The sequence below is a fragment of the Anoplophora glabripennis genome, unplaced genomic scaffold (genome assembly GCF_000390285.2).
Source record: "Anoplophora glabripennis isolate ALB-LARVAE unplaced genomic scaffold, Agla_2.0 scaffold145, whole genome shotgun sequence".
NCBI classification, from domain to species: domain Eukaryota; kingdom Metazoa; phylum Arthropoda; class Insecta; order Coleoptera; family Cerambycidae; genus Anoplophora; species Anoplophora glabripennis.
Window position 1 is genome coordinate 770204 of NW_019416303.1, and position 26814 is coordinate 797017.

Consider the following 26814-nt stretch of genomic DNA (forward strand, 5'->3'; position numbering starts at 1 on the left):
AAAAAATGCTTAGGACATGATTTTATTCGTAATAAAAATAGCTACAAAATGGCGGTGGTCCGATTACGAAATTTGCAATAACAAAGCCGTGAGATTGAAAAAACGGTATAAAACGCCAATTTTTTTAAGTTGCTGTAAAAATGTCAATTATAAACAAAAAGTGATAAAACTTTCGAAAACTATAGTTCAATATATATACAATAATGACGCTAAAGCCGAAAATCAGGAGAGCAAAACTTTTTGTTCTATAAGGTGTTATACATTCATCGGCATCTGAAACTCGAAACTTTGCCAAATTTGTTCGAAGCTTTGCTGACACTTGAAATTTGGTACACACATAGTGTAAATATGCAGAAACCAAAAGCAATTTGCAAAATTCAAGTATCTTCATTTTTGCAGTTTTGGTAAGGTTTTATACGTCACCCTAGTTTTATACGTCACCGTTTTTTTAATTTTTGGACGTATATTTATGTATATTTATAAAATATTCCATTACGGTAGATTAGCCAGCATAATTACCTACAATTTAAAAAAATATATATTTTCATCGTTTAGATCCTAAGCTACTTAACATTTTGCGCCTGTTAGCCGTAGTCGTACATTATTCAACATATTAACATAAAACAAAATCGTACGTGTGGGGTAAACCTTTAACTTTAAGTAAACAATTGTTTAAATTTACTGTTGCATATTTCTAATAGTATACAAGCGCCGAAGAGCGGAGCTCGCGCTCGAAAATGAAAAGTTAAAGGTTTACCCCACACGTACGATTTTGTTTTATGTTAATATGTTGAATAATGTACGACTACGGCTAACAGGCGCAAAATGTTAAGTAGCTTAGGATCTAAACGATGAAAATATATATTTTTTTAAATTGTAGGTAATTATGCTGGCTAATCTACCGTAATGGAATATTTTATAAATATACATAAATATACGTCCAAAAATTAAAAAAACGGTGACGTATAAAACTAGGGTGACGTATAAAACCTTACCAAAACTGCAAAAATGAAGATACTTGAATTTTGCAAATTGCTTTTGGTTTCTGCATATTTACACTATGTGTGTACCAAATTTCAAGTGTCAGCAAAGCTTCGAACAAATTTGGCAAAGTTTCGAGTTTCAGATGCCGATGAATGTATAACACCTTATAGAACAAAAAGTTTTGCTCTCCTGATTTTCGGCTTTAGCGTCATTATTGTATATATATTGAACTATAGTTTTCGAAAGTTTTATCACTTTTTGTTTATAATTGACATTTTTACAGCAACTTAAAAAAATTGGCGTTTTATACCGTTTTTTCAATCTCACGGCTTTGTTATTGCAAATTTCGTAATCGGACCACCGCCATTTTGTAGCTATTTTTATTACGAACAAAATCATGTCCTAAGCATTTTTTCGTACAAAGTCATCCCGCTGGGTTATTTAAAGAAAACTACTAAAAAAATATTTTTCACGATTAAATTGTTAATAATTTTTTTTCCTGATAAAATACTTTGTCAGCAAATTAGCCTGTTATTGTACTCATCATTTAAAGTATTCCTGTGTAGTTATTTCCGAGTTATCAAGAAAATGTCACCAACAGTAACTTTTCGGCCTCTGCCGACTGGAGTAAAAAACTAAAAGTGCTCATCATAAACTTTATTGAAATTGAAGCGTCTGTCGGGTCAGCTAGTGAGACATAAATTTATAAAATTTTAATAATGAAACATGAAATAATGCCAGTTTTATAAAAAAAAATATTTATTTAAAATAAATAGCCAATATAATTATATACAAATGTACAATTGATAAAAATCACATCACTAGTAAGTCCAATATCGAAAAGTTTCAGTATTTTTTTTTTAATGGCTTTCTACAAACATCACGCTTTTACGTGGCTTTACAACACCATTGACCTTGGGCACCTTCTCGGTGCTACTACATGCCTCATTGTTATTGCTACTATTCGAAATCTGTGTATTGGTACTAAAATGCACCCCACCATTCTGGACGACACGAGGGCTACTCTTCTCTCTGACAGCCTTCTTGTTGCACTCGTCTTCAAGCGCCTGTATCTGTTTGACATACTCCTGTTCCTCCACTTCTAAAGCGGGACACTCGTCTTTCATGATTCTAGTCAAGTACCTGGCCTGCTTCAAGTAGAGCAAAGTCTGCCTGTGGGATGATATCTGCGAACATTTTTTAGCGATTTCGATGAAGTTGTTGATGAAGAAAATCAGCAGGGCCCTCGTCTTGTATACGTCAAACTGCCTGTCACACGTCCACTGAAAAACAAATAAATAAATAAGAGTACGTCTTTAAGGTACAGCGATAATTTTAATTAAAAACTTATATAATGGATACTTACTTTCAAGTCCACTGAATCAATAGATCCTCGTCTCTCCTCCTCTTCCTTTTTGAGATTCTTTTTTTCAATTTCTTCCTGCCTCTTCTTCAAGATTCTCTCCCTCTTCTGCGCCTCTTTGAAGTGTTTAACCTGAATGTCGGTATCGAGGTGCCTTATTTTCTTGAAATTCGGGGGAATATGCATGTCGGATATTAATTGGGGATTGGTTGATTGTATTCCAGTCTTGATTAGGATGTCGTACAGCTGATCGAATTCGAAAGGATGGTAGAAATGCTTTCCCCTGGTGTACCTCAAATTCCTCAGGGACTTGATAAAGCTCATGACGGGGGCCTCTAAGACCTCATGCAGCATCTTCTGGGCGTGTCGCAGATACTTCTTCGGTATGTTCTCGAACACGTTTTTTTCCTTGATGAAAAAATCGCGGAGATCACTCTTAGCTATGTGGACGTTTAAGGATGTTATGAGTGTTACTAACTTCGTTCCTAATCTATGCTCCGGCCAGTCGCTATAATTGGCTTCGCATTCCCACAGCATAAACGACCGGATGTGCTCCGCTAGCAACCCTAGTTGGAATGTATCCGGTTCTATGTAAGTCTTGTGCAGCGTTAGAAGAAATAAGTAGCATTTGGCTTGTGCGTGGGACATAAAGGTTTCTATGTATCTCTCAGCTTGTGGGAACTGAATTTCCCACTCTAGATCGCTGTCGGTGTGTTCACCCTTCTTCCTGACGTAACCCTTTGGCACCAATACGCAGTTTAGGTTTTCGATTTCGCTTATCATCCTCTGAGTGGGGAAGACGTACCTTTTGCGAGGCTCAGGCCGCTTCTGCGCTTTCATTATGAACTGAAGTGTTTGCTTGTGAGGCCAACGTAATGACAGCGCTGGTATAATCTCACAGGGGGTATGTTTGTCGCTTTCGTGGAAGCCACAGAATATCTTCCCTGGAATAGACTTTGCCAGTCTGATTTCTGATTCTTCCAACCCTAGATTTGTGCCAATGCCGTTCGGAAAGATGTTGTTTTGGAAAAATTTCATAAAACCTTTAGAATTTATGTAAGATGCTATGTCGTACAGGTCCTCATCTGTGATGTTGACTATTTCCTTGTCCTCGAGGTCTGACTCCATCAGTGTCTTCTTAATTTTTCGGTGCGATATGCAAGACGGAGGGAGATTAGGCCTTCCTTCCTGCCTTCTCAGACCTTTTATTATCTCTATGGGTTTGGGAGTTTTCATATCTGTAATGGTGGAATAGCCGTAACTGTCTGAATCTGTTGAACTTCGTGAGGTGCTAGGGGTGGGTTCGCTTTTAGCTATAGGGATGTCGTCACTTTCGATGGGGACACTTGGAGGTTCCACTTCCCTTAGCTTTACATAACCTGAAATAATTAAAAAATATCTTCATGCTCTTAGTTTCTAACAAAAAGATTAACGTAAGTATTATGGATTTACGTACAAATAACCAAAATACAAAAAAAATATTGGCACCAATCTTTATTAGGAGAAAAAAACTTTTTGGCCAAAATTTTTCCATAAGTAAACACCATGGCTAGAATGTTGTTCTTGACGCAAATCAAATCGAACTTTTTAGATAACCAGCCAATTTTCGAACAATAATTGTTGTTTGAAGTGCTTAGGTGGTAAGATATGACTCGAAAAAAGCTTGTTCATTATTAATCCCACAGATAATCTCAAAGATCTTATCTTATTCGTAGAAGTCGCTAATAAAAATAATGTTTCGATTATCTCAACGGTTCTACATTGTTAGAATCATCATGATATTGGGATTAAAGTGCAAAATGAACCTACAAGGGGTTCTGCGAATGTGGGTCGAATTTAGAGGCCGAAACCGAGTGTTTAAAACCGAGAGGTGGCAACAAGGTTATGCCTTTTCATTTCCGATGGAATGCGCTTTTAAATTGACGATGACAATTTTTTTTTGGTGATAAAATGTTTGATATGCAATCATTATCTATCCAGCTGGGCTTAACTTTGATTTGGGATTTCCAGTGTGTTAATCTCAATTTACACAACACTCGAATGAGTAATACAAGAAGCATTACGCATCTGGTAATATTATCCAAAACCAAATGCAAGTAAAAATGGTTTATCTCTGACTAACACTGAATATACTCTTATAGATGCTACCAATCAGAATCGTTTTAAGGAAAAATGTTTCTCGAAATTCTAAAAGGTTTAGTTTTCGAGATAGAAAAATGTCACATTTGGACAAATATCTGGAAAGATGTTTAATATACAGGGTGTCCCTGAAAAGGATGGACAACGCTTGACCACAGGTTCCTTGGATGAAAATAAGACTATTTAGCTTAACTTACGTATATACAAAAGTGCACGCCTACTGAGATATAGCCTTCTAAATATAGAATAGATAACCTAGTTTTTTCAAATAATTTGAAAACTATTTTTCTTAGAAACTTCAAATTTGATACACTTATTTTCTTTATGTAAGGGCAAGGTAAATATAGAATTTGGTGAAAATACATATACAGGATGTTCTCTTTCTAGTGCCTGTGCGCCACTGGCTAACCCGTAACTTTTTTGTGTGTGCGCCAATGATGACAGAATTTATATTTTTAAAAATAAGCATTAATTTAGAAGATTTTTTGTTCTTACAAAATTTTGATATCGTTTATGGATTTCGAGTAAAACTGGCATTTTTATACATTAAATATAGGCAAAAATTCCGATTTGTAAAAAATAATTTATAACTGCAGTCTCAAAACAGGGAATAATAATGAAAAAACGTCACATTAAAAAAAATAACTACACATTTTTAGTATTAGTATTATCAATCAATAAAATAAAAATCAACACTAATATTTTAAATAAACAGTATCAACTAATAAAGTAAGAAAGTCAACATTAACATTTTAAATAAACCTAAATTGATAGTTGTAATCACATTAAAATAATATTACAGTAAATGCTCAAAGTTACTTCCTTGTTCTTAAACGCAAGCCTTAGTTCTTCGAAAATGAAAATGAATTTTATCCAATAATTGTGCATTACCTCTCATAACACTAATTTCACGTTGTATTCTTTCCCATTATTCATTTTCTGTATTTACTGAAAAGTTATAAACTGTGATCCGCAACGCTCCCCAAAGGAAATAATTAGATGGATTTAGGTCCGGGGATCGAGGTGTCCAGTTTAAAGGGGAATTATTTTCTATACCTATCCACCTGTTAGTATAGTAACCTGTAATAACTAGTCTTTTAATACTCTCTTAAAGAAACTTTTTGAAAGCCAACCTCTGCCGCTAAGCGCCTTTTATTTACTTGAGGAATTTCTTCGACCCTTTCCAAAATTTGTTCCTCCAGCTGAATAGTTCTGGCTGTACATTATCCACTTATTATTACTTCAATTAAAAGTTGTGATTTGGAATTCGTCGATTAGGAAAACTCAGCATATGTTCGAACAGCAGCACAACAATTTCCTTCACAATAACCCAAAACTAATAACATATCAGTTTGTTCAGCAAAAGTATAAATTGCAATAAAAAATAAAGTAAACTAAAATTAAATCACAGCTAGCTTGACACTGAACCTTTTAATTATTGTTATGAATTTGTTTCTTTGTTATAAGGCACCTCGTACTATAGACTATTCTATTTATCTTATACTAATTTTATATCATTTAATGTGTAAAAATGCCCATTTTACTCGAAATCCATAAACGATATCAAAATTTTGTAAGAGGCAAAAAATAGTGCTTATATTTAAAAATACAAATTCTGTCGTCATTGACGTACACACAAAAAAATTACGGGATAGCCAGTGGCGCACAGGCACTAGAAAGAGAACATCCTGTACGTGTATTATCACCAAATTCTATATTTACATTGCCCTTATATAAAAAAATATGTATACAAAATTTGAAGTTTCTAAGAAAAACAGTTTTCAAATTATTTGAAAAAAACTAGGTTATCTGTTCTATATTTAAAAGGCTATATAACAGTAGGCGTGCACTTTTGTATATAGGTAAGTTGGGCTAAATAGTCTTATTTTCATCCAAGGAACATGTGGTCAAGCGTTGTCCATCCTTTTCAGGGACACCCTGTATGTTACAGCAAAACAGATCACTTAGTTATCAATTATATCCAGTTGGTTAAAAATCTTAATATCTTTCCATATGACCTACATATTACATTTCGATAATGCACGATGTCTAGATCAGATTGTCAAGAAACTTACCACAAACAAATACAAACTAATATGACTACAAATTGGTAATCAATCTTCCATATACAAGTGCTTCGGCGTGACAACGTGAAGTGTTTCTTTTTTTTGGTTTTGTGAAACTTTCCTGATATATAATCATTTGCCTGAGTGTGAGTAAATCCTTCTCATCCTGATTAGTAATGTTATCTTTATGTAAGATTTAAAATATATTAAAAATGTTTTAATGTCAAATTGAAACCATTGAGTCTGGAATTAATGGCATATTAATCTAAATTTAACGGGATTAAGTGAAAAACGGTAGGTACTTAAAGGAGTTAAGATATATCAGAATCATGATGTTAGTTTTCTTAGTATTAAATAATCTTCATACTAATATAGATATGCTAGTTATTGTAAACCACTGACCAACTTTTTTCGTGTTGATTGACTGATATTTTAATATAATAATAAATTTTTTGTTTCCCTTTTGAAGGGAAGAAGATTGGATCACCTAGTTGATCTTTTTTATTGTTGTGCTTGTAGGACTAACTTTTTCATGTTGAATTTTTTGAATTTTTAAATACGTAAAAATATTTGAGAAGCTGATTCCTTACATAATTTTAAGGACTTCGTATAAACCTGTGTCTTTAGCGACTTAGCTTGCAGGATGCAGGATGTTAATACTTTTGCAAATATCTCTGAAGATACTCGACGTAGACTGATGAAACTTTGGTTAGGGAATTAACTAAATAAAGGTAAAAATTTAATGAACTTATGTACAATTATATCAACCACTATCTGATATATGGAGGGCCACAAGAAATTTCATTTCATAATTCCTAATAATACAGTTCCACAAAAAAAATAAAAGTCTTGTGCAAATGACCAGAATATATTATTCCCATGTAATTTGAGCCGCTAAATTCGAATCAGTTGTCAGAATTGCCCCAGCAAGTCACCAGAATTTTCCGGAAAACGAGTTTTCCTGAAAACGAACCATTTTTGAGTTACCACTTTCTTGTATCTACAATAAGCAGTTTGCACAGAGAACATTAGGTATTTTTCATATAATAATTTGAAAATGTTTAAAATTGTTTCCGAATAAAATAAACGAGATTTGTTTATTTATAATTAGAAATCAAAGGCACCGAGCGAATTTCCAAAATACTCAATGGCGGCGTCTAAATTTTCAGGTTCTTTGTGACTCCCAGTTCCCAGTATACCCGCCGTTGGTGAACATAATATACCAGTTCAGTGAATTTTAATTTTTATGTAGTTGCCTTTACGCCAAATTTTGAAAGTCTACGTCAAACATCTTCAGAGATATTTGAGTAAATATTATTTTTTCGAAACCTGTAACGCCCCGTATCTCAAAAGCCGTTTAGAACATAGGTCCGTACGAATTTGGCTTCTTAAAATGATAAAACCTACTGAAATATTTTTACGTATTTCGGTTTTTCATTAACAAAGTGATCCTTACCCTTCCTTGAAGAGTCCTCTAGTCTCACTGTTGCTTTTCTTTCATAAGATGAAGAGCTTTCGAAAGTCGTTACAACTTGCACCACGTCGTTAATCACATATAGTCTCTTAGGAGCTAACGTTTCCGAGTTGTATTTCTTTGGTCCATGTAGAGGACGATATAGCACGTTTCTATTCACGTGTTCCAGTAGTAGGTCAGGAGCTATGCAATCCATGTCCTTGCGGTATCTTTTAGGGGACATTTCTTGAAGTTCCCTGCAACAAAATTGCAAATATTATTACATTGTACTTATGACATTGAGGTTCTTTTACTTGTTTTACTTTTAATTGAAATGTATTGAACTAATTCAAATAGATTTTAAGGATTCTCCTAAATTGTAAACATGCAAATGAATAAACCAAATAATATCGCATTATCGGTGGACTATGGCATTATATCCCAAACTGTTAGAGATACAGCGTGGCTCATATTATAAAAACTTGAGTAATATTTTACTGAAACTTTTCCTGAAATTAAATCTTAAGATATTTCCACTGATTCCTCAAATATACAATTTCTTTTTACTATAGCTAGTTTTACGATGTAATTTATGTATTTATACAGGGTGTCCCGTAAGTAAGGATACATGGAGCAACAGCGGATTCTATACACTAAAATATTACGACTTGCATTAGTCCAAAAGTTGATACTTAAAAAGGTACAGGACGTCAAAGTGAAGAATTTGTTTTCAGTGTTTTTCAAAAACCTTTTCAAAATTTCAGATATTTCACAAATTTTGCGAATCGGATGAATTCAAATTCGATCATAATTTTACAGTTACTTATTATTACAGAGCACCACTTGCGACACTTTTCATGTCTTTACCATGTCATAACTTTTTTGTACTTCAGTGTATCTGCCTCTTTGATTTTTTCTTATTTGTTTACCTTGCAAGTGTTGTTACGAGTAGTTATTTTCTAGAGATGTACCTTTAAAGTTAGTAAATGTAAACCATTTTCAGCAGTTGTTACATAAAATGGATAACTTTTTTTATTAATTATTATTTATTTCGTTGTATTTTATTGTTTTTTGTTTAAAAGTATGTTTTCTTTTTTTCCTGTCAGCATTTGAACTTATTACTTCAAAAAATTAAAAAAAATATATATGACATAGGCAGATACTGAGGTGCAAGACATTTTAAAGACATGCAAAGTGCCACTCTCTAATCTCTAATAAGTAACAGCAAAATGTGTGTAATACGCGTAGTTTTGAAAAAGTTATTTAAAAATAATAAAAACAATTTTTTCACTTTGACGCCCTGTATTCTTTTAAGTATCAAAAGTATAACACGCCCAACTGATTTTCTATAAATTGTACTGTTTTGATGATGCTATAATCAAATTTTTGATAGTGTTTCGTATGGTTAAGTAAGAAAAAAATTGTATTGTTCCTGTTTCGATTTGCATTGACAAACACCTCATATTTTATAGGTTCGTGTTTATTTTTTATGTGACTAAAACTACATCTCGAATTAGTAAATATCGTCAAAAATTAAGAAAGTAAATAAAAAATACCTTAAAAAAATAAAAATATGTTTCTTCAAAAATAAAACGTCTTCATCACTGAAATCAACAGGATACCTTATGTCTAGAAAATTCGTTAAAGTATTTTCATAAATCAAAAACATAAAACAAAAAGAATACTTTTTTCAAAATGTTTCCAAAATGTTTCAATCTTTGAGGAAAAATCTCTTTATTGGTCCCTAAATTTCTTTTGTAGGCTTTTCTAATGTTGAACATGAATTGGTTCAAAGCGTCAATAGAAAAGCTTTAAAGACAGTATTGCATATTGCCTTTATTCGGATGCATTTATTGATACAAATGATAAATACCTGTACACTGTTTTCTCAGTGTAATAAATCACGGGTTGTTTACTATGTTACGATGTTGTTCGAAATTTTAGTACGTTCTAATATTGATCCTTTATCATTTTACAAAATACTTAATAAGTGCTATTAATAAACAATTTGCCGTTCATAAAAAATAACGCTATCCTCAATGCAAATGCTAGAACGCGGCCATCATTTCTTTTTATATCATGTTCTTGGAACCGAGGGCACTCGAGAAGGTACTTGAGCGAATTGATCATTAAATGTGATTTTGATAAGAGAAAAAATCCGTTACTTTGCCTTATTATTTGACATTATCCGATTCAGATGATCTGATTTAACAACAACCAAATCACAATTTTAAGCCGTGCGAAAACAAATTATCAAACGAAAAAATCCATCGTTATAATCAAGTGGGCTAAGTCTAATCTATGAAAGTACAAGAAAGGGGCGATATATTACAATGAGTTATTTATAGCAGATATAAATAACAAATGTAAGTATTCTGCTCGAAATCAAATGTTTTTTTATAAATTTACTCTTGTTAAATTGTATTTTTTGAATATTTCTTTTGCAGGGTAACGATATAATTTTTAACCTAGTATAAACCTCCTGTTTTATGTCAGTAGCGTCACATTTTACTTCTATTGATATACCAGATACGTAATAAAAATCCTAGTTATCTGTGCTATTGACAAAAATTACCATTGTGCACCGGAAAAGCATTATTCAGGTTTTACTATCTAGTGTTGACTTAGCACTTTTTCTTTGTTAGTCACTTGAATAGAATAATCATTATTTTGAATTGAATCATTGAATCGATTCGGATTTATTTAAAAATTTTCATTGTGAATGAGAACGGTTGAAAAACCTTATAAGTCATAACTGATTAAATGTGAAGATCTGTTTTCACTGTTAATCACCACCCTCTTGAATTTCTAAATTGAATTAAAGGTAAAGTCCATTCTAATAACATGTAGATAAGTTTCAAGTGTGTTTTTTACATATTTGAGTAAAATCGTAGAAATATTTTGCTGCAACGATTATGGCTTTGTTTCCTATAGTAAAGTAAACTCTGTAATAAAAGTCAAAAACATTCAAGGAAAATTATGTACAAAATTTACACAATCGGAGAAATAACTAGCAACAATTTCATTAAATATAATCACTTTCTATTTGCTATGGTATACACATAATTGTGTTAAATAATGATAGTTACAAAATCTCATAAATTTTCTACGAAAATTTTTATTATAGCTTATGCTAACATATTACTATCGAAAATTTAAAACATTGTAACTGTAAATGCTATAAATTTTCTAGAAATTGTCTAGTGAAAAAGTATACAAGGTGTGGCGTATATAATCCATAGAAATTAAACTACAGCTTCCTGATGATATTTCTAATAGAAATGTCTTATACGAAAAAGTTCTATTTTCGCGTTTTTTTTTTTGTAAATTAAGGTACATTTATTCAACTAAAATGAAGGCCGACCCTGTGTTATTTATTAAAAACTTTGGAAATGTTTTTATGCGACCCGAGATGCAGCCTTATAATTTAAGTCGGTATAATCTAATACTAGTAATACTAAAAGAAGGTTAGGTTACATTGTCAAAAAATTTGTGCAGTCAACTGATTTTGTATTTGTATTGAATTCATTATTCACTTAATTATTAAATATTAAGCATCGTCCATCGACCCATCAGTGTTAAAAAGTGAAAGATTCCAGACAAAAGTTTTTATTTTGTAATTCCACGATAGTGACAGTGTAATTTTTATAAAGAAGTAAAAAATAAGAATAGCGTGCCGATTACATTAAAAACGAGATTCTTATTTCTTACTTTGCTTAATTTTTTAGTTTGTGCACAAACTAGTTTTACAATGAACCGAGAAAACAATGCATTTACTATTTCCGAACGTGTCGATATGGTGTTAGTGTATGGTGCAGCCGGAGAAAATGCGCTCGCGGCGACTAGGTTGTACCGGGAACGATGGCCACAACGTCACCCCCCATGTGCAAATACAATCCTACAGTGCGTTCAGCGGCTGCGAGATACGGGAAGTGTTATTCCTCGAGGAGAAGGACGTGGTCAGCAAGTGAACCTTAATGTTGAAGATGCAGTCTTGGAAAATCTTGAAAAAGACCCCACAATTAGTACTTGACAACTCGCATAGCAAGTAGGAGCCTCATCTCGTACCGTACACCGAATCTTAAAGCGCCAGTTGTTGCACCTCTATGCTTATGTTTGTGTAACAGATGAGGCGACATTTACCCGCGACGAAGTGAATTTCCATAATAATAATGCACATAAGGGCCGATGAATATCGCGATTGGGGAAACTCATTTTCAACATCAGTTCTCGGTAAATGTTTGGGCTGGCATAATAGGCAATGTACTTGTGGATCCCTATTTCTTTGAAGGACGACTAAACGGACCAATATATGCTGACTTTTTGGAGAACCGGTTGCCTGAATTATTGGACGATGTGGCATTACAAGTTCGGGCACGCATGTTTTATCTTCAAGATGGGGCTCCTCCACACAGTACTCGAGAAGTAACGANAATACAATCCTACAGTGCGTTCAGCGGCTGCGAGATACGGGAAATGTTATTCCTCGAGGAGAAGGACGTGGTCAGCAAGTGAACCTTAATGTTGAAGATGCAATGTTGGAAAATCTTGAAGAAGACCCCACAATTAGTACTCGACGACTCGCACAGCAAGTAGGAACCTCATCTCGTACCGTACACCGCATCTTAAAGCGTCAGCTGTTGCACCCCTATGCTTATGTTTGTGTAACAGATGAGGCGACATTTACCCGCGACAAAGTGAATTTCCATAATATGCACATAAGGACCGATGAAAATCCTCACGCGATTAAGGAAACTCATTTTCAACATCGATTCTCGGTAAATGTTTGGGCTGGCATAATAGGCGATGTACTTGTGGATCCCTATTTCTTTGAAGGACGACTAAATGGACCAATATATGCTGACTTTTTGGAGAACAGGTTGCCTGAATTATTGGACGATGTGGCATTACAAGTTCGGGCACGCATGTTTTATCTTCAAGATGGGGCTCCTCCACTCAGTACTCGAGAAGAACGACACTTTTGAATGAAATGTTTCCTCAGCGATGGATTGGACGCTTTGGTCCTGTGCCGTGGCCACCTCGGTCACCCGATCTACCTTCAATGGACTTTTATCTTTGGAGTCACTTAAAGTCATTGGATTGGTTTACAATACTCCAATTGCTACGGTGGAAAAATTGCGAAACCGTATACTTGAAGCTGCTGACACAATTAGGGGAATATCTGGAATTTCGGAAAATATTCGCAAAAATTGGGTCGGTATCATGCCTGTATCCGCGCTGATGGGGATCAATTTCAACATTTTCTATTTCATTTTGTTCCATATCTTGATGGAGTTTGTTTAGTGCACGCAGTTGGTGCATGCTTACGGGTGTGGTTTTGTTTGCGAACTCTTGCAGTAACAACAATGCATTTAAGATAGTAATTACATACTATTAATTATTATAATAAGAAAATATCAGTTTTTTTAAGATCTATTTTTTTCAGTTTGTACTTTTGCATTGAAAAATTCCCCAAAAATTGAGAAGTGTCTTTCTATCTTTCAACGACAATTTGTTTACGCGGCTGGTCTACAGCACGTAACTCATCGTACAACACACGGACAGGACCGTTCCAGAGAAAATATTTTGATTCATAATTGTACTTTAATTTACGAAAAAAAAACGCAAAAATAGAACTTTTTCGTATGAGACTTTTCTATCACAAATATCGTTAGGAAGCTATAGCTTAATTTTTATGGATTATACACGCCACACCCTGTATAATTATTCCTTTATAAGAGAAATTTATTCAAAATAATGTGCTTTATCTAAAATACAATGGAATTATTATAAAACATCTTATCCATTGCAGAAAATCAGTGGAGGAGCTGTCAACGCAATTGATTAAATTCGATTAGTGTGATTTATAACTTTGAAATGCAACGTTTTATTAAAAAGTTTTATATATTTATTTAGGATCTTTAGAAAATTAGTTAAAACTTTTTGTTTTGCTCTATCTAGATCTATTAAATACAATGCCAAAAAAATTGAACATACAATTTAATACTTTGATGTAATTCGCAAAAAGTCGTTTTCCTTCCACTTACAATATTCTTCGTTGCTTTTATTAGACCCAATTTCAGAAAAAGCCATAAAATCGTGATATTTCTATGCAATTGGCGTAAATAAGATAATTTCTATAATTTTGTTACAAGCATTTTATATCTCGCGCAGAAAACACATTTCATATCACGAGATCCAATATATATCTGCACTGAAAACATAGCTGTCTGAGATTAAGACGATATTCTTTATTTGCCAAGGTCACTCTCGCAAGCTTTTGCATTCTCGCACAAAGTTTTGAAAGGTATCAAATTGGTTTTCAGTTTAGACATAGTTTCATTGATAGTAGACGTATTATATCAGTCTATTGACGTATATCGTTTGCTAAAAGTTGCACTACATCCGAATTGAGTGTAATACGTTATTCAAGTGTTTCGTGCTGGGGTAGGACTAATTATAATAACACTATTGAACCTTACACTTTACAGTAGTTAAAAGTAGTAGATAACTTATAGATAACTAAATAAAATACCGTTACGTTGATAGAATAACTGTAATTAAGTATTAATGTATGAAAAAATCCGGTTAATTGAAAAGTGTTTTTGCCTTGGAAACAACACTTACAAAGTTAATTTGACTGTTTATATTTAGATAGTCTTGCAGATAACGCAGTGAAAAATAATAGACGGAGTTTGTAATTAGGGCGATAAAAGATACGATCGGGTCGTACACATTTTTATGAGTAAATATCGAAGACGGTTTTTTTGTTCATTGAAAAATTACACGAGTTTTGCATTTTCCAAGATCGTATCGTATCGTTAATCTTGAAAAATACACGGTTTATTATTACAAAGCACTTGTGTCTAGGCGACGTTTCTCCTGTACAAAATATTTAATTAATTATACTTCCGATTAAATCGTACCTCTTCTTCTAATAATTTTTAAATTGTTTCCCAGAAAATTCTATGTCACTCACAATTCAGTCATAATTTAAGCCAATTTGTTACAAAAAAATTCTATCGTGAAATGTTTTAGAAATAATATACAAGAAGGCGTACATTATTTTTTATAACATGTATGCGGTTTATATTTGATATTCAATTATTAGCCCAAATATAAATGAAAAATTCAATAACATGAAATAATAACATGTATTAGGAATGTAGAGCTCTTTATCTTTACTATCTACCTTAATCTGGGTTAAGAAACACGATGAAACATCCAAAAGCTAAATTGAAAAATTAATCCAAACTATATTGATTTATTTTGATATCGATTTTAGATAAACAGACATTATATTGTTAATATCGCTTAAATCCGAAAGAGAATCCCCTTTGTTAATAATAACGCAATTTATTCTCTGTATTATTTTATCAAATTAAAAGGCTGTAAAAGAAAAACTAGTGAGTAGAAGAAGAAAATCCAAGCAGACGTTCTTCGACTTCATAATATACCAATAAATTTTCAATAAAGCAATTGGTTCATTAACTTTTTGCAAAAATCAGTTAAATACTGAATGATGAAGGGTTAATGGTTAAGGGTGAAGGGTTAAATTCCTTCAAAGGAAAGAAAGTAAATGAATTTTTAAAAAGAAAACAAGAACCAAGCAATAAAAAAACGATTATCTACTTTTGCTCATTCTAAGGACACGCCGTTGTCATGAAATGGGTCTAAGAATTTCTCACATCATTGTAATATGCTTGATGTATCAAAATGTATGATTCCGTCAATGGTAGCGGTCTTAAAATGTTTTGGTTTACAGACTTGAGCATTTAGAGTCAAGTGTATACCATGTCAAAAATTTGGACATCTTGTTTGGATGAACCATGGACAATATTTAACTAAGATAGACCCAATACCTGTCGCAACAGTAACATCAACAACAACAGACACTCACTTGTGGTAATTCTCGAAGAACATCACACACATCAACATGTTATTGAGCACGAACAACTCCGGGGTCTCACTGAGGTCCTTCTTTAAGGTGCTGATGACTTGCTCGTCGAATTTATTTCCAGAGTCCACCTGGATATCGTCGCTAGACCCGTACACGACGTGGTCATCGCTTTGCTCTTGAAAGCGAGGGCGTTTCTGCCTGTTCGGCTTTTTGGAAGTCGCATTGCCCATCTCGAGGTACGTGGGGCTATGCGTTCATCGTCGACTTAGTCTCGGTGTCGAACTGTCGCGGTCGACGCGGAGATTTCCTCATAAATAACGTGAGGATCTTTATCGGACGCGATTTGGTTATCTGGGACGTAGCTGATTGTGAATCAGGTAAGGTGCATGTGGTTGGAGATAGGAAACAGGAAAACTGTTAATAATGATTTCATCCGTTGATTTGGTTTGTAAGAAAAAAGGTGAAATGTTTCCTAAAAGAATTCTAATTTCGATAAACAATTATGTCCTTCATATTGAACGCTCATATTCAATACTGACCAAATCTTAATTATTGTTTTCCACATTTCTCTGGTTTTATAATAACTGAAATGATTTCTTTAGATCATGAGGTAAACTAGACAGTCGAAATGAAGTTTACAAATACAAAGGTTATCTTCCAAAAATTTATAATTATGATGTGTCATTTACCTTGTAAGATTATTTGTGTTGGGCGTGGAGATAGCTAATCAAAGTAATTTCGCGCGATATGAAGACGTTTGGAAGTTTCACGAGTCTAGCATTAGAGATGGGATTTGTAGTTCATTTTAATTAACTTACATGCATCTCTAAAAACTCGAATTTTCAACAAAAGCTATAAACCTTGGATTACAGATGATATTAAGTTGATAAAAATGAAAGATAAGGCTTTAAATAAATTTAAAAAAAACTAGAACTTCACACGACTGGCTAAATTTTAAACATTTAAAAAATGTTACTACTTCTACGATTAGACGTGAAAAAAAAGCTTTTTTATGTTTTTCGGAATCAAGTGCAACTAAGCTTGGAAAAAAATTAATTATTTAAATATTTGTAATAAAAAACTAAATAGAGAAATACCACCTGAATTGTCTAATGCAAATTTAATAAATAATTATTTCGTAAGTTCGGCAGTAGTTAACAATAATACAAATGATCTTCACTATTATGACTGTTAAATCAGACATATCCTCAAAACTTAAATTCAGAGGTACTACTGAATATGAAGTATTTAAGTAAGTATTTACTTAAGGTCAAATCTAAAGCAATTGGTTCTGACGTAATAAATAATAAATAATAATATCTCTACTCCTCATTCTAATTACGAGAATTAGCCCATAAGTCGGAGACTTGTGCGGGAGAGGAGGCGGCATATTATTATTACGCGGGCCGCATTTGCGCCCAGGAACGACTTATGTTGGTAGGCCCTAACCACCATTCAGTGCAGGAATGAGGGAAACCTGGAAAACCTCATTAATTAGGGGGGTGGTCAAATGCCAACCGGTGTCAATCTCTCACATTGACCCAAGCCAACATTCTTCCACCCTACCATACCTGCACAGAAAGTGCCAATCCTCCGTACAAGTATAGCTAATCTACGGTCTATCGGCCGCGGGAATCGAACCCGGGCAGAAATTTGCACACGATTATAGGACTGACGCCTTAACCCGTGCGGCTATCGACCGATACATATAGATTTCATTGTTTCGTGTTGCCTTTTCCTTTTAAAATACATTTGTCATATAATAAATTATTGCTTGGAATTTTCCGTTTATCTCCATGCTTGGAAAATGTCGAATGTTATTCCTCTTCTAAAAAAAAACACACCTGGAGAACTAAAAGATTTAAGACCTATTTCTATTATTCCTGCTTTATCTAAAATTTTAGAGTACCTACATTATAAAAGATCAAATTATGAATCATTTAACTATTAATAACATACTGCCTATTGAGCAGTTTGGTTTTCCAGAGGGACATAGTTGTTCTACTGCTTTATTAAATGTCACAGGCCATATTTTTAGGGCTATAGATTCTGGATTTGTTCGATTTTACTTTTATTCGACTATTCGAAAGCATTTGACATAATTAGTCATGACATTTTGGAAAACATTTTAATGTTTGCTGGTTTTGATATATCTGCAGTACAATTTATTTCTAACTATTTAGTAGGTAGACAACAAAGGGTATTACTTAAAAACGATATTTCGAATTATATTAATACTAACTGTGGAGTGCCTCAAGGATCCGTATTGGGACCTACGTTGTTCTTATTCCCTAATTTTCGAAAGCACTGTAAAATTCAAATGTATGCAGATGATACTCAACTATTCTATTAGTTTCATCCCAATGATATTCAAAATAGCTGTATTATAATTAATAGTGAACTCGAAACACTTCGTCGAATTTCACTGGAGCACTCTTTGCGTTTAAAAATTTATTTTACTTTGCCAGTCTTTGGTTTTATCTGTGTTTAATTACGGTGATACTGTTTATGTTCCATGTTTAGCTCAGGCGACATCTCAACGAATTCAGAAAATTCAGAATTACTGCCTTAGATTTATATATGGCATTAGAAAGAGAATTAGAATCGAGTAAGACACAAGCTAATGAATACAAAATGGTTGGATATGAAAAACACCCGTCTACATCACAGTGCTACTCTCTTCATGACTATCAGTTTAAATAAATCCCCCCAATATTTGTACAATAAAATCAGATTCCGTACTGACGTTCATAATTTAAACACCAGATTTAAAGGTATTTTAACCCCTCCTTCACATAAAATTGCAACATTTGAAAGATTGTTCAGTTACAATATACCAAAAATTTACAACGCCCTACCGTTGCCTCTCAAATCGCTGTCTGTCAGTTGTTTCAAAAAAAATATATAAAGCATTTCTTTTTAATTCTCAATAACTAGTACCTAATTACACTCATATAATTGTTTATATATATATGAATAAAGAATATTATTATTTGAGAAGCCTTGAGCGAAGTATAGAAAATTGTTATACTAATGGCAGCCAGAAACCTCAAATAAGACCTATACGCGAAGATGGGGAGAATCAAAATTTTACCTAAGTTTTGAATTCATAATAAATTAATAATAAACGAGAGTGCTCGGCAAGCACCAACAGCAGCCTTTGAGGAGGGTCCGAAAGGTCAAAATAATAGCGTTGGCCAACAGGTAGTACAACAATTCCTGGCCACCGCGAAAGACCCAGCTTTCATAGTTGTTCACGATACTTTGTACGTCCCATACAGTCAGTATCCACAATACTTGGCCAAAGCAAAAGACAGTTCCAAAGTTGTATAGCAAGGGTTGTATATCAAATACAGTCCGTCGAATTCGGCTTATATTAACATTGAAATTATTTGTATATTTCTTATGATCAGTAAATATTTATGTGTTATTTATTCGGCACCTAACCGGAGGTAGACCTAGGTTTTTTTGTGGTTTGAGAAACTGAAAGAATAATTTGCGGTTTTTTTATGTTATTTTTATAGAACATGGTGCAGGAAAAAGATTAATTTCTGTTAATTTTCTCCCCGAGACAATTTTTTGAAATTTTTTTAATCAGAACTACAGTTAAAGTGAAAAAAGTGTTACTAGCACGACTTCTTACTACAAATCTGATAGACAATGTATATGTAGGTTCGCTGATATGTATGGAAACGGTCGATTATCTCCTAAAGTAAGATAGCTATCGAAAAATCATAAGACACAAACGTTTTAGGGTTTTTAAAAATCTATTACAATAAAGAAATAATAAATATACAAGATCACTAAAAAAATCGTGACGAAACAAAGTTGCTTTTTCTTTAATGGAACACCCTGTATATTATTCCATATTTCAATTCTTCTCGAAATAAAAAAGCATAATAGTTCAGGGTTGATTAAAATGCATGAAACGAAAAAATGTATTTTTTAATTATGTCCTGGAAATTTTAAATTTTATGAAAACAATAGTTATGCCAGAATAAAAAAAGAGAGAAAACAAATTTTAATAAACAACAAATATTTTCTTTGGAATTCTATTTTATAAGGGCTCAAAGTGTTTAGTTCCTAACAGTAATGAATTCGCTGAACAAAATTTTGTATTGGATCTAAAAGGGTGTTGGGAACAGTGGAAATTTCATGGCTTATCCTTTCCTGCAACTCTTCGATATTTTGCGTCCTATTTTTGTAGACTACATTTTTATGTTACCGCACAGAAAAAATCAAGCGAGGTCATATCGGGAGACCTAGCTGACCATTTCCAGAAAAAGCCGATTTTAACTTATGCTTCTACTGAAAATTAAAAATTATAAGGAACCTAGAATTCTATTTTCCCTACATGAAACAAGTATATCTTTTTTATGTAAAAATGGTCAAGGATTTCGATTTTCGAAAAAAAAAATTACGAATTTGATAAATAAAAAAAGTTACGGATTTTGAACCTTGGCTTGTCCCCCATAGGGACGCCCCTGAAAACAATGTGTCAATTTGGTTTAGGTAAAGTAATTCCTGGTAATAAACGGTACCTCGTCTGTATAAAACTTGATCAATTTATTTCGAAGCATTTTTGAGATATTGTAATAAAATTATGTCTTAATGGCCTCCATTAAAGGGGAGTAGCGCCACAAGGGGGCGGTTTCGGACACATGTCGATATGAACTTTTTTGTTTAAAATTACTTTCTCTATCATCTGTGTTCATTTGGCACACCGGAAATGAAACACCCTGTATAGGTAATAAAAATGTAACAATCAACTTTGTGATATGTATGCTACACTTACTTTATTACTTTTAATTTGTTCGAACGTACCGCATCAATTTTCATGTGACTTTATTTATTTCTGCATCACCTGGTAAATGATAATCATTAAAAAAAATTAGGTTTGTGTCACACCTGTCGATGAAAGAATACTTAGTAGGCTGCCCAAAATTTAATGTTAATGAAAAAAGTAACGTAGACTTAAATCGGGGTTTGGTAATGGCGATTCTATCATCATCAAAATCTATTAAATTTTTCAGAAAATATTCACTAAATTATTATTTACACTGTAGCAATATATTATGTTTGGTTTTATGCCTAAAATAATAGCAATGTAACAATATAGAATGGGAATTGTGGTTTATTTTTTACTGTTGTTACGTATTTATTTGTTGTTTGGAAATAATTCAATGTCAGATATAGTATTCTGATGATTTTTTTAATCGGCTTAGCGGTATTTCGGATTAGTACAGTTTATAACAGGAACAATAACAATGTAGATACAGATTATCTGTCTCAGAGAATATAATAAGTCAGAAAAAACATCGTATTCGATTTCATAGCCTTTTATTACTCTTTGGTAATAGGAGATATTATTTATGGTTTGACAAAACAGAGACAAATAAACAAATCTAGTTTCAAATTTTGTTAGTTATCTATTGTGACATATAGAATTACGCAAGTATCTGCCACGTATTTTCCTTGATTAATATCAGGATTACTTGAACCTTCAAATTGATCTACGTTAGTTAGAAAGAATAGTTTACTCATTTGAAAAAAATATGCATTGCGATAAATACACTTATAGAAATGTTATCTATATATTAATAGCTGAAAACCAACTGATACTGTGAATGGAATTTTTGAAATCAGGTTTCGTATAAAAGTGATTTTTATGGAAAATACAACAAATTCAAGGAAGATTAATTAGAGGAAACCTACCTAAAATAATCTTTGACCAAAATTTTTTATAAAAAAAAAGAGATAACGACTCATATAAATTGTAACGAGTGATTTTCTTATCAGATCAATGACAATCCAGATCATTGGAAGACATCTCTTCACCAGAAATAGATCTTAACATTAACTGTCTTATTTTAGGTGGAATCTGTGCAATGGACATTCGACACCATCGACGCCATCACCAGCCAGGGTGAGTTGAAACCCTTAGCTGAATTTTTGGCCAAGAAACAATTCGACTTGGTGATCAATCTGCCCATGAGGAATGGAGGAGCACGGAGGGTATCATCCTTTATGACCCACGGCTATCGCACCAGGAGATTGGCCATTGACTATTCCATTCCATTGGTCACAGATGTTAAATGCGCCAAATTGTTAGTGGAGGTAAGAACGTACCTTTAGTTTGCTAAGTATAGAGAAACGAGCATTTTTCAACCTGTAGGCCTTACGTCTTATTGGGAAAGCTCCAAAAATGAAGACCCACATCGATTGCATGAGTTCCCGCCAATTGAAGAAGCTACCGGGTTTTATAGACACCCACGTCCACGTCAGAGAACCTGGTGCTACCTACAAAGAAGATTACTCTTCCTGCACAGCCGCAGCGTTGGCGGGAGGTGTCACCCTAATCTGTGCCATGCCCAATACAAGTCCTGCTATAGTCGACGAAGAATCCCTAATTTTAGTGAAAAAGCTGGCGAAGGAAAACGCCAGATGCGACTATGCTCTTTTCGTAGGTCAGGAAATACTGTAACATAACGCCAAGAGAGTTCTTAAAAAATTGATTTATTGTAGGTGCCTCCACTGAAAATACTTCCACAATCTCTGATTTCGCCGCCGAAGCCGCAGGTCTGAAGATGTATTTGAACGAAACGTTCACCACGTTGCGATTGAACGACCTGAGTACCTGGAGCAAACACTTGGCCAACTGGCCTAAAAGAACACCAATATGCGTACATGCAGAATGTCAAACCACTGCAGCCATCATCCTCATGGCAAGTTTACAGAACAGGCCCATCCATATCTGTCACGTGGCCAGGAAGGAAGAGATTCTCATTATCAAGGCAGCGAAAGAAAAGGGGTTGAAAGTTACCTGCGAGGTCTGTCCTCATCACTTGTTTTTATCCACGGATGACATTGATACGCTTGGACCAAATAAGAGTCAGGTAAGTAGAAGTACGCACTGTGCTTACGATGTTAGAAGTGATATTTCTTAGGTCCGGCCAGTATTAACTTCTCCGGAAGATCAGCAAGCTCTCTGGGAGAACCTCCACATAATCGATTGTTTCGCTACGGACCACGCGCCTCACACCTTGGATGAAAAATTGAGCGACAAAGCACCACCAGGTTTCCCTGGACTTGAAACAATCCTTCCTTTGCTTTTAAACGCTGTCAACGAAGGCAAACTTACCATGGAAGACATCATCAACAAATTCCACAAGAATCCCAAGAGGATATTCAACTTGCCGGATCAACCAAACACTTACGTCGAAGTAGACATGGATGAAGAGTGGACTATACCGGAAGCCATGCCTTACAGCAAAGCCAAATGGACTCCTTTTGCTGGGAAACAGATTAAGGGATCAATTCATAGGGTGGTGCTACGTGGGGAAGTAGCTTATGTGGAGGGAGAAGTTCTGATGCAACCTGGATTTGGTCAAAATGTCAGAGAATGGGAGAAAAGAATGCCCAACTTACTTATGGAGTTCAGTAGACCACCTTCAGCTCTAGCGTTGGAGAGGCCTATCTCTCCCTCCCCGTTCCTTTTGAATGGTTTTGTAGACAGGATCGAGTACGATAACGACAAACAAACCAACGAGATCTTCTCAAGGCTTCTATCCGTGGACAACAAAGTTCATTTTGCCGATACCGAGGCACGTTCCAGTCCCGTTTTGCCGACGATACCCAGGATTAGAACTGAAAGCTTCTCTACCACAACAGAAAGAAGAGTAAGAACTGAAAGTCAATCCAACGCTGAAACGATCACCCAAGCTCAATCCTCTATACCACATCCACACCACGGATTGGCCCACAAGCACATCCTCAGCGTTGATATGTTCACGAAGGACCAATTGAACGACATCTTCAATCTAGCCCAGACGTTCAGAGTGTACGTGATCAAGGATAGACCCTTGGATCACATTCTGAGGGGAAAGGTGATGGCGTCCATCTTCTACGAAGTGAGCACCAGGACGTGCTGCAGTTTCACGGCAGCGATGCAGAGATTGGGGGGGAGAGTCATCTATATGGACGAGACGAGTTCTTCCGTGAAGAAGGGGGAAACACTAGAGGATTCCGTCGCGGTCATGGCGGGATATGCGGATGTGGTGGTTTTGAGACATCCGACTCCAGGATCAGTTCTGGTAAGTGCAATGCTTAAGAATTGTTAATTACATTTAAATCTGGAGTTTGAGGCGGACGGGCTATTAACAATAATTTTATTGGTATATGCCCGATAATGGTCTTGTTAATAAGTTTTATTTCGGTAGATGCGTTGTTTCTATGAAAATATTTATACCGGATCTAAGAAAATTTCTCTCAGAAACGACATTATCATCAATAAATCTTGATGTATACATCCTTATTTCATTCAGAGCGAGTTATTTCTGTATAATCTTAGATGCATATAGATTAAACTGATAAAAGGGATTGAGACATCCATTGAACAATAAATATCCTGTCATAAAAATCTTATAGAATCTCGCTCGTTGATAAATAAATTCTTTCGTACCAGGAAAAAAAATCTGCTCGCATATTTAATTGCTTCATTATAATCATGCTTTGTAGTTTAAATTTGAATATTTACATAAATAATTTAAGTAGGTATTATAGCCATGGTGATTTCCGTTATATCTTCCATTTGCTTCTACTTGTGTCTCTCATAGGTTTCTGAATGTAAACGTTCACTTGAAATGTATTTCAATTGCAGAATTAGAAGAACCACGATGGGCGTAGATTTGATGAATATTGAATATGGTTAAATTATATTCCTTTTAATTATTTATATCTACGATGTAAAAAAGCCAAACTTGCAGATAATTTTAAGAAGCAATTGGAATACTTAATACTCTTCAAAAAATTTTAAATTTATTAGTGCAACACTTTCGTCTGAATTGGCAAGTAACAAGCATGCAAGGGTAACTTCGGAAGTTAGCGATGTAGTGATTATTTTGAAACTTATGGTTGTATAAGGGCGCCACTATATCTATTCAAACCAGACATAGACCTTTTAGACCCGGCGGGATCTGTTTCAAAACACCCATGTATCGATGTTTTATACAGGGTGTTTCAGTTCGAGTGAATCAAATTTTAACCACAGATAGAACTCGATAAGTAATTAAGAATTGCCTTATAAACCAAGGTTCTATGTCTCACCGTTTTCGCTCTACAGGGCCGTATTGGTCGGTTTTTTACATCATATTATTTATGATATCTCTGGTATGGTTGTAACAATTTGATTCAAATCTGGTATGATGTTAATACTTACGAATGTCTATAATTTACTGCAAAATTTACAAATTTTTTGTAGGTCAGTGGCGTAGAAACGGGTAGGGTAGCGGGATTTTTTTGCCCCAACTTCTACGCCAATGACCTAATACTTATTTGGGGTAAATTTTTAGATTCCTTGGACAATTTGGCATAATACTTGTTTGAAATCGGTAAAGTGTCTCGTTCTGCCGAAAATCTCAATAATGTGGGAGGCCGTTCTTCTGATAAAGCATTTAGTTTCGTAATGATAGCAAATACATTTCAAAGTAATATTACTTTAATATTATGTATTAAATTAAAATGGAACGTTTCATGTAAAAATGTTAACAGCAAACAATGAAATATTCTTTTTCTTATTGCTGTATCTTAGATGCTAATAATAGGTAATAGTTTGTAGGTACGGTTTTTACAATTTTAAGTAATAATACAAAACGGTAAATAACAACATAACAAATAACACTAACATAAAACAATATTAAATAACATGTTCAAAATGACCCCCATTGGCTCTTATACATGCTCTGCATCGCCGAACCAACGACTGATAGACATCAAACATAATCCCTTCTGTATTATTTATTGCATCTGCAGCATCGTGGATTCTTTCTCTGAGATCATTTTCATCTTGCGCGACAGTGCGGTAAACAAGCTGTTTTATATGACCCCATACAAAAAAATCAATTGGATTAAGGTCTGGGGATCGCGGTGGCCAATGTATTGGTCCTCTATTTCCTATCCACCTATGTCCATAGTTTTCCGTTAACCATGCACTAACATCTCTTGCATTGTGCGGAGGTGCACCATCCTGTTGGAAATAAACGTATTGTCTTTCATTTAATGGCACCTCGTCTAGAATTTCATGTGTGGAATTCTGTAGCAATTCTAAATATCTTTGCCCATTCAGTATACCATTTATTTCAAAAAGAAATAATTTGTTTCGAAAAATTACTCCCCACATATTAATCTTAAATCTGCGCTGAAAGGCCCTTCTTCTTGTTAAATGGGGATTTTGTAATGACCATTGATGTAAGTTTCTAAAATTATTCAGTCCATTTTTAGGAAAAAGGCTTTCATCGCTCCAAATAATATTTTGTAAAAAGAGTGGATCTTCCGTCAAATTTTGGAGGATCCAGTTGCAAAATTGTAATCGTTGAAGGTTGTCACCTTCTTGTAAATGTTGCACTTGCTGGTAATGATATGGATGTAGCAGCTCTTGATGAAGGACCCTCCATACAGATACGTGGGGTATCTGTAATTCGCGTCCGATTTGTCTCACACTCAATTCAGGAGTATCAACTACCCGTTCGATAATATTTTCCTCGTACTGTTGAATATTACGATATCCTCTACCTTCTTGATTTTTTCTTACTTGCACAGAACCTGTTTGTCGCAGTCTTCTAAAGGTTCTTATAAATACGCCAAAAGAGGGATGACGCCGACGATTTGGAAACATTCTCCGATATTCTCTTTCTGCTTCTCGAGCACGACCATGACAATATCCGTACACAAAAATCATATCAGCGTATTCTTCACTTGAATATTCATCCATATTTTGACAAATGGTAAGTACTGTTGCAAATCTTTATAATTAAATAACAATTCCTGATGACAGATAATGTCATTATTGTTATGTTTTGCATAGCAATCTTTGTGAATACATACTCCCAAAGCGCAGACTTACAATATGAGC

General features: G+C 34.2%; 2 protein-coding genes across 2 annotated transcripts in view; one reads left to right on the forward strand and one right to left on the reverse strand.

Moving 5' to 3' along the window:
* LOC108904276 (CAD protein) overlaps positions 1-26814 on the forward strand; it is a 69844-nt gene that overhangs the window by 23808 nt on the left and 19222 nt on the right. The window contains exons 7-10 of the mRNA XM_018706761.2: positions 21780-22022; positions 22081-22372; positions 22431-22801; positions 22853-23998. Of these exons, the coding sequence (XP_018562277.1) occupies positions 21780-22022; positions 22081-22372; positions 22431-22801; positions 22853-23998 (2052 nt within the window). The remainder of the gene's footprint in view (positions 1-21779; positions 22023-22080; positions 22373-22430; positions 22802-22852; positions 23999-26814) is intronic.
* Positions 1837-16180, reverse strand: LOC108904277. Its single transcript, XM_018706762.1, has 4 exons — positions 15906-16180; positions 8009-8262; positions 2351-3726; positions 1837-2267 (listed from the first exon to the last, which is right to left on the reverse strand). The coding sequence occupies exons 1-4, from the start codon at positions 16133-16135 to the stop codon at positions 1845-1847; spliced, it is 2283 nt and encodes a 760-aa protein (XP_018562278.1). The 5' UTR covers positions 16136-16180; the 3' UTR covers positions 1837-1844.